Source organism: Pararge aegeria, chromosome 12, assembly GCF_905163445.1.
Source record: "Pararge aegeria chromosome 12, ilParAegt1.1, whole genome shotgun sequence".
Lineage (NCBI taxonomy): Eukaryota > Metazoa > Arthropoda > Insecta > Lepidoptera > Nymphalidae > Pararge > Pararge aegeria.
In genome coordinates, this window is record NC_053191.1 from 290684 (window position 1) to 304419 (window position 13736).

Consider the following 13736-nt stretch of genomic DNA (forward strand, 5'->3'; position numbering starts at 1 on the left):
GGAATATCCCATAATCTTTCTAATGAAATGGGCAATTTAATACAAAGGTCTTGTAAATTCGACTGGGTCAAAAAATATAATAAATCGTCAGCTTTATGTTTAGGAAATTATGATGTTAAAGAAATCCCGCCATGTATGCCTCGGGAATTCACAACAATAAAAAAAAAGGTTTTATCAAATATAAATAATATTTAATCATCGAATACCTTTAATGTATAATTTATAAACAACAGAATTCTTAAAATGTTTTTACTACATAAAAAGGATTCATATACTTAAAAAATGTAATAAAATGGTAGTTTATATATTTTACACTTTATGCTATCTGTTGGGTTTTTCTTCCGAGTTTACTCAATCTAACCATAACTTTTACTTTCACTTCTAATCTCTTTAGTAGTTCCGAAAGTTCTGGGTCTTCTTCATCATCGTCCTCATCATTATCTTCTGGTTTAGGTGTACTAGTGGGAGGAGATACAGTGGTAGTTGTGGTCACTGTAGGGGTAGGGGTAGTGGTAGTAATATTGGGGGAAATTGTGGTAGGGATAGTAATATTGGGTGTACTGGTAGTAGTAGGGCTAGTTATATTTGGCGTAGTGGTAGTAGGGTTAGTTATATTCGGAGTAGCTGTGGTAGGGATAGTTATATTTGGTGTAGTAGTAGTGGGATTCGTTATGTTTGGATTAGTTGTGGTAGGGATAGTTATATTTGGTGTAGTAGTAGTAGGATTCGTTATATTCGGAGTAGTTGTGGTAGGCAAAGTAGTATTAGGAGTAGTTAATGTAGGTACAGTGGTTGCAGGTGGAGTTTCTGTTGTAGTATCCTCTTCTTCGTTTAGATTTTCAAAATCGAGTCCAGTAATGAACTGGTACCAAGCGTGGAAAGGTCCGGGGCGGGCGAAACCTGTTATTAAAATAAATAATGCATATGATATTCTAAGCTGGTATCGTTTGCTAATGGCAACAATGACACGTAGTAACCTATTGGTAAGTTACATCGACAATATTCAGTGAAACAGTAAAAGTAATTACATTCTGTGTAAATGGTTTTAAATTTTTCTGTACCGACACCACGCTGTCAGTGATGAGAAACATGCCTTCTTCCTCCGGCCGTTCGGTCGTTGGATCACTAGGCTGTTGATAATGTGTATAAAAGGTTTATTACCGCTGGGCATGCCGGAATGGCAGCCGAAAGGCTCGCCAGCCACGAAGGAGCTCACGCCGACCAGAATTGGGACTCCTCGCTCGTTCACATGCACGAGGGGTCCACCGCTGTCACCCTGTCAAACAAATCGAAAATCAGTTTATTCATATACTTATATATTATACCAATTCGTACCTATTTCATCTTTTTTTTATATTTTGATGGCCCACCTGATGGTTAGTGGAAACCATTCAATTTGAGGCGTAGGTGTAAAGCCTCATGAGCCTGTATTTAAACCGGCGACCACGCCCTTCAGACCAGAACACAGAATTGCATCAATGCTGATTAGCGGCAGAAATAAGCGGCAAAAGCGCTACTACTACCTACTAAAGTTAATCTGCAAGTTACTTTAAGGAAATCATTGACTTATAAATTTAACAAACACACGTGCTTCTTCGGGCCCGGGCGGCGTAAAAAGCCATGTCGTGCGCAGTTATTTCTAAACGGGTTCAGTTCCCGCACTTCCAGCACGGCTGCTGTGTCTAGCCGGCTCCGATAGACCTGTGTAAGAGACTAGCCTCACTCTGTGATCGTTCCCACCTGGCACACAGACTGCGAGGTGACGTTGAAGAACCGCGCGCACATGGTGGTGTCTGTGATCACCCTGGTGCCAAACACCGAGGCGCATGAAGGGTTGGACACTCCTCGCAGGTACACCCAGCGCAGTACCTCCGTCGTGGGCCCTGCGAAACGAAGGAACTGTAGCAGCTCGACAGAGTTTACAAATTAAGCTTTGAGACTGCCGATTGGCGCAGTGAGAAGTTACCCTGCTTTGAGAGTCCAAGGCTGTGGTTGAATTCCCACAACTGGAAAATGATTGGTGAACATAAATGTTTTTCAGTGTCTCGGTGTTTATATTTATGTATATTAGTCATAAAAATATCCATAAGTTATCTTAGTGCCCATAACACAAGCTACGCTTACTTTGGAGCTAGGTGGTGATGTGTGTATTGTCGTAATATGCTTATTTATTTATAAGTAATAGCTTATTTATTTATAAAAATGGGAAGTATTTACCGTTAGTCCAAGTGCGGCCGAAACCACTCGCGTACACAACGAGCTCTTCATAATTCCTCCGAGCATCTGCTGATGGTTGAATGCGGATTGGTTGTAGATTCCCTAAAACAGGAAAGTTTTATAGCGAACAGATTTTTCCATTTTAAAATATTACAACTGATCAGAATTCAGAATACAGTTATCACTCGTCCTTCTCTCCCGCGGGTGTCGTACGAGATTTAAGAGGCAAGTTGTAAGCGAAATAAAAAGTAAAATGGACGTACTGGTGTACTGCAACCTAATAGGCAGCTGCACCAGCGCAATGTCGTTGGGCTGCACCACGTTGGGCCTGCTGGAGTCGAACGTGGGGTGGTTGTAGTACTGCGTGGACTCCACGATGGCTTCCGGCCGGGTCAGCGATACCACGCCCGCGCGGACCACTATGGTGACACGCCTGTAATAACGAAGTATTAATTAAAATTTCGGCTACGGACAGTTTTTTTTCTCGGCAAAATACAGACACCTTTTTCCTGAGATAATTATTCTCAGGAGGTTTCCTAATGCCTTTTTGCTAAAGTAATTTTTATATTGTAGACAGTCGATGTCTTCTGTAGTGACAGGCATTCTTTCTAAAAGTCTAAGGCTATTTGCATTCCATATTCAAGCGTAGAAACTATCTTGGACTATTTTTCACTTATTACTAGTAGCCTTAGTACAATCGAAGACTCGTTTTCGCATAGCAAACTGTGTACAGTCAAAGTAAAATGGACCTAAGTAACTGGTCTTGGAGTCGCAAATTCGGTACTTCCAATTTTAGTTTTAATGCATTACAATACAATGCAAAAAGCGCTTTCTGAAGAATTTGAGGAAAATTTTGGCTTTAATACATTTAAGGTCCGTTTTACTCTGATTTTCAATTATTTAGACGATAACGACTCCTTGATTGCAAGCGAGCACACCTTATACTAATGGTACAGGTGTGTATGTATGTAATGTAATGGTAATGGTTGATCTGTCGAATGAAACAAAACGCTTGTTTCAGAGCAAGCATCGCACTCACGAGGCGGTGCAGTGCGCGGACGTGATGACCCACTGGCGTGCCACCACACTGCCGCCGCAGCCGCTCACCGTGCCCTGCGGGTTCACCATGCGCAGCGACGCCTGGTGCGGGTGCTGGCCGGGGCGCGCCTCCCAGCCCGACACAATGCGGCTCTGCCACGCCTCTGCGGGCAAAACTCCTTTATTATAAGGTGCTGATAACTGCTAAGCGAGGTACAAAAAACTTTAACTATTACTAATCCATGGGCGTATTTACCCTAGGGCCCAAAGGGCCATGTAGTCTCTTATAAACTCTCCACGCCTAAACGCTTTTGCATTTATAACATTAGTGGGGAAAAGGCATACAATAAATGTGAATAGTACGGCGGACGAAGCTGATTGCACTTCTATAAATGGTCTTTCAGTTCTCTATATGCATATGCCTTTTTAGTTTCTGTATATTTTTTTTGCTTTTTTTCATTAATTCATGGGGCGGCCAATCTTACCGGCTCAGGACGCTGAATCTTACAAACGCCACTGTATTAATCTGCGTAGTTCTTCACAGCTTTTAGTGCTAGAGTTCGTCCGGTGAAGTTACCACCATTCTTGTTTCTGCCACCAAGCAGCATTTCTGTGTTCTGGTCTGAAGGGCTTCGTTCATCGTTGCCGGTGTTATTACAGGTAATGAGTCGTAACACCTACGCCTAAGTTCGATGGGCTCGAGGTGACACGTTATAGGACGTGTTCCTCGCACGCCCTGCTTATAGTCGAGGGATTTCCACCTACCATTCCATTCTTGACCATATTTCTGATTAATAGTTATCCTGTTTACACGACACAGCAAAATTTCTTCTAAAACATTTAAAGGACCGAAGGAGCTAATGTAACTCGGATGAAATTTTGCCCTACCTAGATGTGTAACTTGCTCGAGTAAAGGAATTATCGAATATTTGAAATGTTCACGCATAACTTTTCCACAGATATCCAGAACTAAACAAGGTACCTACTTGGTAAGGGTAGTGTTCCTGGTAGCGGTTGCGCTGGCTAAGGAATTAATGGATGAATTTATTGATTTCACTTGACTTGAGACAGGGCTGATTCAGGCCTTGTCATTTCTTCGGTGCTGGAAGTAGCTATGACGGAATTTGTTCGGTAGAGAACATAGCATAGCCCTATTGGAGTTGCCTAGTTGGCCTTAGTTTTATATTCTATAACTCGACAGAGGGGACCTGTACCCCGTGTGTGGGGAATGTTACAAATTTAGTCAAGCTTAGATATTTTGGTCCTTCGAGCAGGATACGAACTTAATCACGTAGCTACAGCAAGCTGGCATACCTTGGTTATCTATATTTTCAACAAAGTCCACAGGAACGTAATCATTTCCTGTTACCTGAAACAAAAAATAAATTCTAGGTAATTTCGGGAAAGAAGTAAAGTAAGCTAGACCAAAATACTAAGTCGCAATAGACGGCAGCGCAGACAAGCGCATTGTATGTTTAAAAAATCCTAACTTACCAGAGATTGGCTGATCGCCAGCACAAACAGAAACGCCACGCTCTTCGACATGGCTACACTGCCTACTGGTCACGACCACTGTTGTTAACAATAAACATACCTGTAGATAAGCTGTAAAGCGCCGAATTCTCGTTATCTTCTTCAAATCACGGTGATTAGAACATTATCTGACAGATGTTGATTACATTTTGATCAATTATTTTCTGTGAACCCACCGACACGCCCGGGTTTGCATCTCGCAAAAGAAAAGTTCGTGAAAGAATTAAATCATTTAAATAGCTTAATTTAAATTGAACTAGCTAGCGAAGTGTTCACAAAAATTGACCATATATACAACTACCAAAGATGTATGGTCGGACCTCGGTCCTCGAGCACGATCACCCGTTCGGAGGAAGATCTTCCTATCGTTACTGTCGAGCAAATCACTATTGCTCCCGTACACGTCCATGCGATTGATTTTTCGATACTGTTTTTCATACATACTCTATAACTCTTTTAAGGAACGTAATGGGATTGAAGGTGAGTGGTCACATACTCGGAAATTAAAATTTATTCACCATTCGAGATTCAGAGTGTCAAATGTGAGATTTCCTAACTACGATTGACATGGTATCGAAGGAGCGCCACTAGTGACAGTACGGTGTCTCAGTATTGTAACTAGATGTCTTGCCTTCGCTACTTTATAAATTGTAGTTATCTTTCACGCGATCGAATAAGATGTTCCACCTACGTTTGTAGGTGGAAAATCTCGCACTTGGCAATCTGCTTCTTGTTAATCTACGTGACTGGGAAAATTAATCTGTCCCTTTATTTTTAATTACTTATTTTAACAGAAGCTAGTTTAAAACCAGTAGTTCCTACTTATCTACCTATAATTCAATACACCTCTAACGACAGGTCTACTCGGTCCGACTTGGGTCAACCTATCAAGCCAACGCGAACATCACAAGTTCTATGTTTTAAAAAAAAATTAAGGATCAGCCCGTTCAAACAAACAGACTCGGTGAGCAGACTTATTTATACTAGGTAATGAATTAATCGCCAATACGAACGATACATGAGATACGTACCAGGTAATACGGATAGTATTGTTTATCACAGGTTCAGAACAAGTCGATACCATCTCCGATATGTTTTGCCACTGTCGAACATATAGATGTCGTATCGATTAGGGAGAACCGGGGAATTTTCCCAACCTAAGCCCTGATTAGAATCTTAATTAGATAATTACTAGAACAATTCGCTATCAAATAGCAAGTGTTTTAAAACATTGTTCCAATGAACTTGAACGGATGGTTTCCCTCGAAAATTTTAAGAAATTGCGTTGAAATCTGGTCACTTTTGAGTATGTTCAATTTAGCTGAAATAAACCGCGCGGCATTGTCAAATATAAACATAACGCTTATTAATTTAGTACTAATTTGACTTCTATTTATAATTTGTTAAATTAGTATATTTAACCTGCATTTTTAGGAAATATTCATTTCAAAATTTTTTATAAGCATTCTAAATGTTTTTAAAAATAAAGTCACAATTTTTAAAAAATATTTAAAATATATTATAAATTCGTAAAAATAAAATATGTATTACGCTACAAATTAGCCCTTGATTGCAATCTCACTAACACGGCTAGCACGGGCCGGATACTTTTTTCTCTCGGAGAAAAGAACAACATTCTTCATTCTCATCTTCTCCCACAGTTTGATTAAATGCTCGTAGCATTGGCTCACTGAAAGAACATCCAAATAGTTTGCCTCTGGTCAGTGGATGTAAATGGGGGATATAATTCTTGTCATTTATTGCAGTTCTATTTATTTATTTATTTATTTATTTATTTAAGGGACAATCAACAGGTTACAACAACAACTCTTAAAAACTAAACAAAAAATGAAATAACATATAAATGTAATATTGTAGACCCACTTAAAGACTGCCACAACTTGCAAATAAAAACTATATTGTTAGTTAGAAGGAGAAAAAACGATTAAGAGAGACATAAGCTAGCTAAACTAACACAAAAAAGAGTAAAGGAAAAAAATAATAATAATAATAACTAAGTTTAAACAGTACCACCGTATTGCGATAGGAAGTGATCCTTTAGTTTTTTTTTAAATATAGGAAGACTATCCCCTATTATGTCTATGTCAAGCACTTTATTAATGCTGTTATACAAAGTTAACAACCTATTAATAGGCGCTGAGACCCCCAGATTTGTTTTCGAGACGGCAGCTTTAAAAGGCATATAATTTTTTACACGACTGAACGGCCTTGGGATTCTGACAGAAACTTTGTAAAGTAGATCAGACGCATCTAGGGCATTATTAAAAAGTCTATATAAAAAACAAAGGTCCAATAGTTTTCTACGATCAGATAGAGTTAATAACTTATAGTGCCGCAGTCTGGAAAAGTAGCTAGAATTAATATTACATAACTTATCACCAAAACTTACATAATGCAGGAAGCGCTTTTGGATTCGTTCAATTCTCATAGAGTGAACATTATAATGAGGATTCCAAGCAACTGAACCATACTCAAGGAGACTCCTTGAAAGAGCGTTAAATAACAATATTTTGGTGTTCGAATTCCGAAAGTCTTTGGAGCTACGCTTAATGAACCCAGTGATTTTTGATGCTCTTTTACATATATTATCAATATGAGGAATGAAACTGAGTTTATGGTCGATGGTGATCCCTAAATCTCTAACACAATTTACATTTTGAACATCATGGCCATTTATACTGTACACGAATTGAAAAGGATGAACTTTTCTATGAAACGAAACACTATAGCATTTTTTATGATTTAGATCCATTTTGTTAGCGATGCACCACTGAGTTAAACAATTTAGATCATCCTGCAATAAGTAGGAGTCATTAAAAGAGTTGATCACTCTAAACGCTTTCAAGTCATCAGCGTAAAGCAAAACTTCAGAGTTAAAACAATGTATTATGTCATTGATGAATATATCAAAAAGCACCGGACCCAGGATGGATCCCTGGGGCACTCCTGAGCGAGCTATATAAGAAACAGAGGATTCAAAGCCTCCCAAAACTACTGTCGTATGTCTATCTCTTAGGTAAGAATCAAACCAGTTAAGAATATTTCCGATAAAACCATAATATTTAAGCTTGTTAATAAGAAGTTCGTGGTCGACTAGGTCGAACGCTTTTGAGAAGTCTGTATATAGTCCATCTACTTGTATATTTCTATCAACATGACATGATATATTATCAATATAAGTAACAAGATTCGATGATGTAGATCTATGTTTATAGAAGCCATGCTGTCTTGTAGTTAAAATAGACTTCATGTGCCAGTTAATGTGAGGGCAAACAAGTGACTCAAAAATTTTAGAAAATATAGGCAGCTTAGAAATTGGCCGATACTTTGTGATATCCCTTCTATCTCCATCTTTAAAGACAGGTACTATAAGACCGACTTTCCATATCTTAGGAAAAATCCCCTCAAATAGCGATCTGTTAAATATGATAGTAAGGGGAATCGCAAGAATCTTAGCACAGTTTTTGATAAAAATAGGAGGAACTTGATCAGCTCCGGCCCCTTTATTTATATCAATATTTAAGAGCATTTTTTTGACATCTTCTACTGAGAAAATTAAGTTATCCAAGACACCAACAGAATTCTGTATATTATCAGATATCTTATTAGAAAAGGCCGAAACATTTGAGTTACCTGAAGCAGACGTGTTGTAAACACTGGAGAAATGATTAACAAATTGGTTACATATACTGACGCCATCAGTAAAAGTATGATTATTATAAACCATAGATGCAGGGAAATCACACTTATTATTGCGTCGCTGCTTCAGATAACTCCAAAAATACTTTGTATTGGACTTTAAACTAGCTTCCACCCTATCAATATATTTTTTATAACAAGAACTTATAAGTATCTCACACCTAGATCTCAGCAACTTGAACTCGATTTCATCAAGCGGATTACCAAATTTTCTAAATCGAATTCTATATTTATCCTTTTCCTCGACTCGTTTGATGAGGTTTCTAGTATACCAATAAGGATATTTTTTTGTTTTTAATAGGTTTCAATGGTATACGTGTTTTAACAATATCCTTAATTACAGAATAAAAACAGGACACCATGTCATTTACGTTCAAACTGTCAGAGAAAACTTGGGTCCAAGATATTTTTTCAAGGTCTCGATTTACCAAATTATAATCAGCTGAAAAGAAATCTTGTATTTTGTACTTATTAGAGGTGACTAATTCTTCGATTACCAAGTCTAAGGAAATTTCTAAAGGAGGATGGTATTTATCCACCTTACATAAACAAATCGAACTATTAGTAATTTGAATGTTACCTACACTGCTGAGAACCAGATCTAAGATTTTATTAAATGAGTTACGAACACCGTTAAATTGCAACAAATTGTTTTCAGACATAAAATCTATAAGACATGTACCTATATGAGAGTTGTAGTTTTCAGGCAATAGATTGCCTTGGAATGGTTGCCAATTTATCGCAGATATATTAAAGTCACCAAGAATTAAAGTGCGCTCTTGTTTCAGCACTGCAGCAGATGCTTGATCAGTAAATCTTTCTAGTACATCAAATCTAATTGGGGACGGCAGATACACAGTACATAGTGATAAGATTTGAGATACAGATCCAGACTTATATACTATATTAATCCATAGACATTCAGAAGTACCTTCCCACTCAAACATTCTATAACATTTATGTTTTTTCTGCACAGCAATCATAACACCCCCTCCTTCTTGTTTTAAGTTTGACTCAGTGGTTTCACGATCCCGACGGAATAGTTGATACCTTTCATCGATAATTTCATTATCGTATATATTGGAATTTAACCAGGTCTCAGTAAAAGCTATTACATCGTAATCCGAGTTTAAAATTGAGAAGTAAACATCAGAATACTTTGTCTTTATACCTCGTACATTTTGATAATAGATTCGTAACGACGACATTTTGAAAGATATATCATTATGTAAACAAGCAATAAAAAGTTTCACGAAAAATTACCAAACTATACTAAATTATACTAAAGTATGAAAAATGTCTGCATTTTTTATATAAACAACATCACTCGATATATTTTTCCTCATGAAAATATTTCCGTTCCGAGACCAGACAAATTGCCACTGATTTTCCTTTTTAAACTTTCTAGCCTGAGCATGAAGAGCCTTCGCCTCGGGGCTTAGATGTTCCATGATAAAAACGCCATACTTTTCGCCTGCGAGCCCTAGGTGCGAAGTATTAAGTTTATCCTCCTTGGATTTATTTTTATTGAATTTAATTATACTAGCGTAAAACTGGTCTCTGAAAAACTTCACCAAAACAGTTCTAGGACGAGGGGAGTCTTTATTGAGTTTCGCTATCCGGGTACATTTCGAAATCTGGCCTTCTTTAATGGGGTTCCCCGTTATTTTGCCAATCTGTTCGACCATATTTACCAAGTTTTCATTCCTATGTTCCGGTACGCAATGTATCTCTAAATTACAAGCTCTTGACTCCCTTTCGAAAAGGTACAACCTACTATGAAGATTCCTCACATCGGTACGTAGATCCTCGTTTACTTTTTTCAGGAGATGCATGTCATTCTTGGCTTCATCTAATTCGTGTTTTATCTCGTCATATTTTGATGAAAAAAAGTCAAGAGACTCCTGCATGATGTTAAATTTTTCATCAATTAGATTAAGCAAAGCACGTTTCTGCTCCTCCTGGGACTTAGATAGACTGTTCAGGATGTCAGTTTTAAACGATTGGAAGTCCTGAGAATATTTTGAGGACGTGCTATCAGATACACCAACAAGCTCAACGCCTTTAACGGTCGTGCTGTCAGAGTTTTTAGGGCCCTTCTTACTCACGGCTTTACATGCTGGACATTTCCATGTCGCTTTATATGAAACTGATAGTTTATTATAATTTTCCTTGGTCATACTTATGCATAAATAATGAAATGTAGAAGCGCAAAGCGAGCATTTTATCAATTCCTTTGACTCAAGGGTAGAACTGCAAGCAACACAAATAAGTGGCATACTGCTTTCTTCGTTGCGCACAAGCGATAATAAACTTTGAAGCGATAGGAACTGCGTTCAGGTTAAGAAGTACCTAACCACGCAAGCGAGTGATGCAACATGCGATGCAATAGATGCGAGTGTACCGCGAGTTGTCGTAGGTCCGGGATAAACTGATTCACCTACAAATTATTGAGTTATTTTTACTTAAAACCACTAAAACGTTTTGGCACTTTAATCACTTTTATGATAATTGTGTTAATTAGCTTTTTCTCTAACTAACAGTATAATTTTTGAACGGAATAAACACGGAAATACACAGTTATCGAATTAAATCGAGGGAACGCGTTGACACCGTGTAACTATTCGACACCCGCTCCTCAAAACTATTTAATCAAACTATTTAATCTAAACCCCTAATAGTTTTCTACGTGGCATCGAACTGGAACGCTTTATCGCTTGGCATCACGTATTTGTCGATAGGGTGGTTACTAGCCACGATCAAATGGCGGCCTAGGTTAGGTTAGGCGATGCAATAGGCGGTTAGGTTGGGTTAGACCAGGCCAGAAAATTTCAGAAATTATAAATAAGTTTTCTCAGCGGGTATCCCGGACAACCGGAACCCCGGGATCTCTCACTTGCTCTGGCTACTGCGCTCACTTCTGGTGGAAAACTGGACAAACTGGTGTTTGTTCGTCGAACTAAGTACCTACTGAATTTATTTTATTTCGTTCACCATTAAACGTACTGGGTATTGCGGGAGGTTTACGTCTATGGGTTGTGTACTTATGTGTTGCGCGGCAATTTTGAAAGAATTCTTTTAAGTATCGTTTTAGCCTCAACGTCTCAACATTACCTACGTATTCTGAAATAAGTTCATATCAAGTAGGATTTTCCTGTAGATTATTGTCGTACCAACTCCAAGCACATACTTTAAGCTTAGATGGATGAGTAAGGGTAATATTAGGCACATCATATAAAAACATGCCTAATATTATTTGAAAACAACTCACGTAGGTATTTACAGCACTTTAGTATATTAATTAACCACCAGTAAAGTATTCAATTTACAATGTTTCAATTACTAAGAAAAAATAAAGATGCACGTAACAATGTCGGCATATAAATCGTTATGCTCGGTTCACACTATTCCAGTCGCTGTCAAGTAATCTAGATTGTTCCAGTACTTTTTGTCTTTGAATCTAAGTTCTATTGAGTTGCACCATTTCTCAACTGATCTAAAAGTAGTTTACCAAAATGTTAGGGAGCTGTTCACAAAAACTTATACCTACATTTTCCATTTAACGTAGGCCGAGGTGGAACTTAACAAAACCTGTCAGAAGACAGCGACTAGCTGGATAGATCGAAAGGATAACAATATTTTAAGACCCTGCATTTCAGTTATTAGATTCGTGAAAAATATTGTAGGACCTCTCAGTAGCAAACAATATTTAATAACACGAGTATTCCATTCACGCTAATTAGTAGATTAGTACGCTACTGGATACATGTGAACCGGCAATAAAAACAAATGTTGCAAGTGGTAACAAAACACATTAGACCGTACAATACGCTTTAAAAGAAATTATTCTAATGATAAGCTCGTTCAATCAATATTCAAATACAGTACGTGAAATAACAAGAGCATTTAACACTTGCTCATTTTAGATAACATGGACACGTGCAAATGGACGAAACGGAACATTCCACGTGTTACGAGCCACAAGGATGGGCAAAGTCGACACTGTCCGGACAGACTCTTGTTTGAATATCTTCCGGAACACCGCACGTATACAGTGACGGCCAACAATTTACTATCACATAGTAATTATGTGTGTAGACAATTTTGTCTTGACTTATAAAATCTTCATGCTGCTATTAAAGATTGAACCACACGTAGTACAAGGTGCCTGAACATCTCGGCCACCACTGTAAATAATATCATACTATGCAGATTTAGTGCCTACCGATTAGGTATATATTTTTATATAATTCACTGTTTATATTATTAGCTAATAAAAAGTACAATGCACGTCACGAAAGTTGAACATATAATATAACCGAAATGCACGAAACGAATGCACAATGCACATGTCAGATTGTTATATTCGCTCATATGTCACACATTCGATCAACGTAAATCAGCCCATGTTGAGACTCTGGGTCGCGGTCGCTCAGTTGAAGTAAGCAAACCGAGATAGCAGCTATAGAGCTGGTCAGAAACCGTCAGAGGGAGCGTCCGTCAGCTCCCGTACATGTGTCTGTCAACTTTCATGATGGCACGGATGAATAAAAGAAAAAGAAGATCGCTAACGTCATAGTATACGTAATACTCGCTACTTTACGTCGGTACCTGAAGGTAAGGTCGGTTTCGGGAAGGAGCTATTACAGACTTAGGCGACGGTCTGTCCACGTCACGGTGTGCCACGGTGGTGCAATTCTAGACATGACAAATAACCTGTTGAAAAGTAAAACCCGAGAAGTTTCCATAACAAAAGCTCTGTCTTAAGAAAGGTATCCCACATATAAGTTCCGAATGTGCATAACAAAGGGAGCTTTATCTTCTTTTTCTGTTATTTATCTAAAATGAGTGTAAATAAATGAATGACAAAAAGGTGTTTTACAGCGGAAACAAAGGGTTACAATTTGCATCATTAATCTTAATCATTAATCTGCTATTTACTTATGGTATGTTTTTTCCTACATTAATCCATGGTGGATCGGCAGCAATCATTGGCCACTAAAACTACACAAAATATTTGTACAAACCTGTTGTATTTTCAAAATAAATAAATGTAATACTGTTATTTAAATAAATTCAGTTATATACATATAAAGTTAAAAATGCAAAATATGGAAGATTAGACCAACCGTTTATTTAACTATGTATCAAAATCAAAACTATCTTAATTGAGATATGGAAGCCAAGAAAATATGGTCATTACAATAAACAATAGGCCTTCCTTGCTT

The 13736-nt window shown here is 37.8% G+C and overlaps 1 protein-coding gene across 1 annotated transcript in view; it reads right to left on the reverse strand.

Annotated features, from left to right (window-relative positions):
- Positions 1 to 313: 313 nt before the first annotated feature.
- LOC120627782 overlaps positions 314 to 13736 on the reverse strand; it is a 30861-nt gene continuing 17438 nt past the window's right edge. Inside the window, exons 7-13 of the mRNA XM_039895801.1 lie at positions 4570 to 4624; positions 3257 to 3419; positions 2481 to 2650; positions 2218 to 2319; positions 1741 to 1883; positions 1162 to 1276; positions 314 to 900 (exon numbers count right to left, since the gene is read on the reverse strand). Coding sequence (XP_039751735.1) covers positions 317 to 900; positions 1162 to 1276; positions 1741 to 1883; positions 2218 to 2319; positions 2481 to 2650; positions 3257 to 3419; positions 4570 to 4624 — 1332 coding nt within the window. The 3' untranslated portion in view covers positions 314 to 316. The remainder of the gene's footprint in view (positions 901 to 1161; positions 1277 to 1740; positions 1884 to 2217; positions 2320 to 2480; positions 2651 to 3256; positions 3420 to 4569; positions 4625 to 13736) is intronic.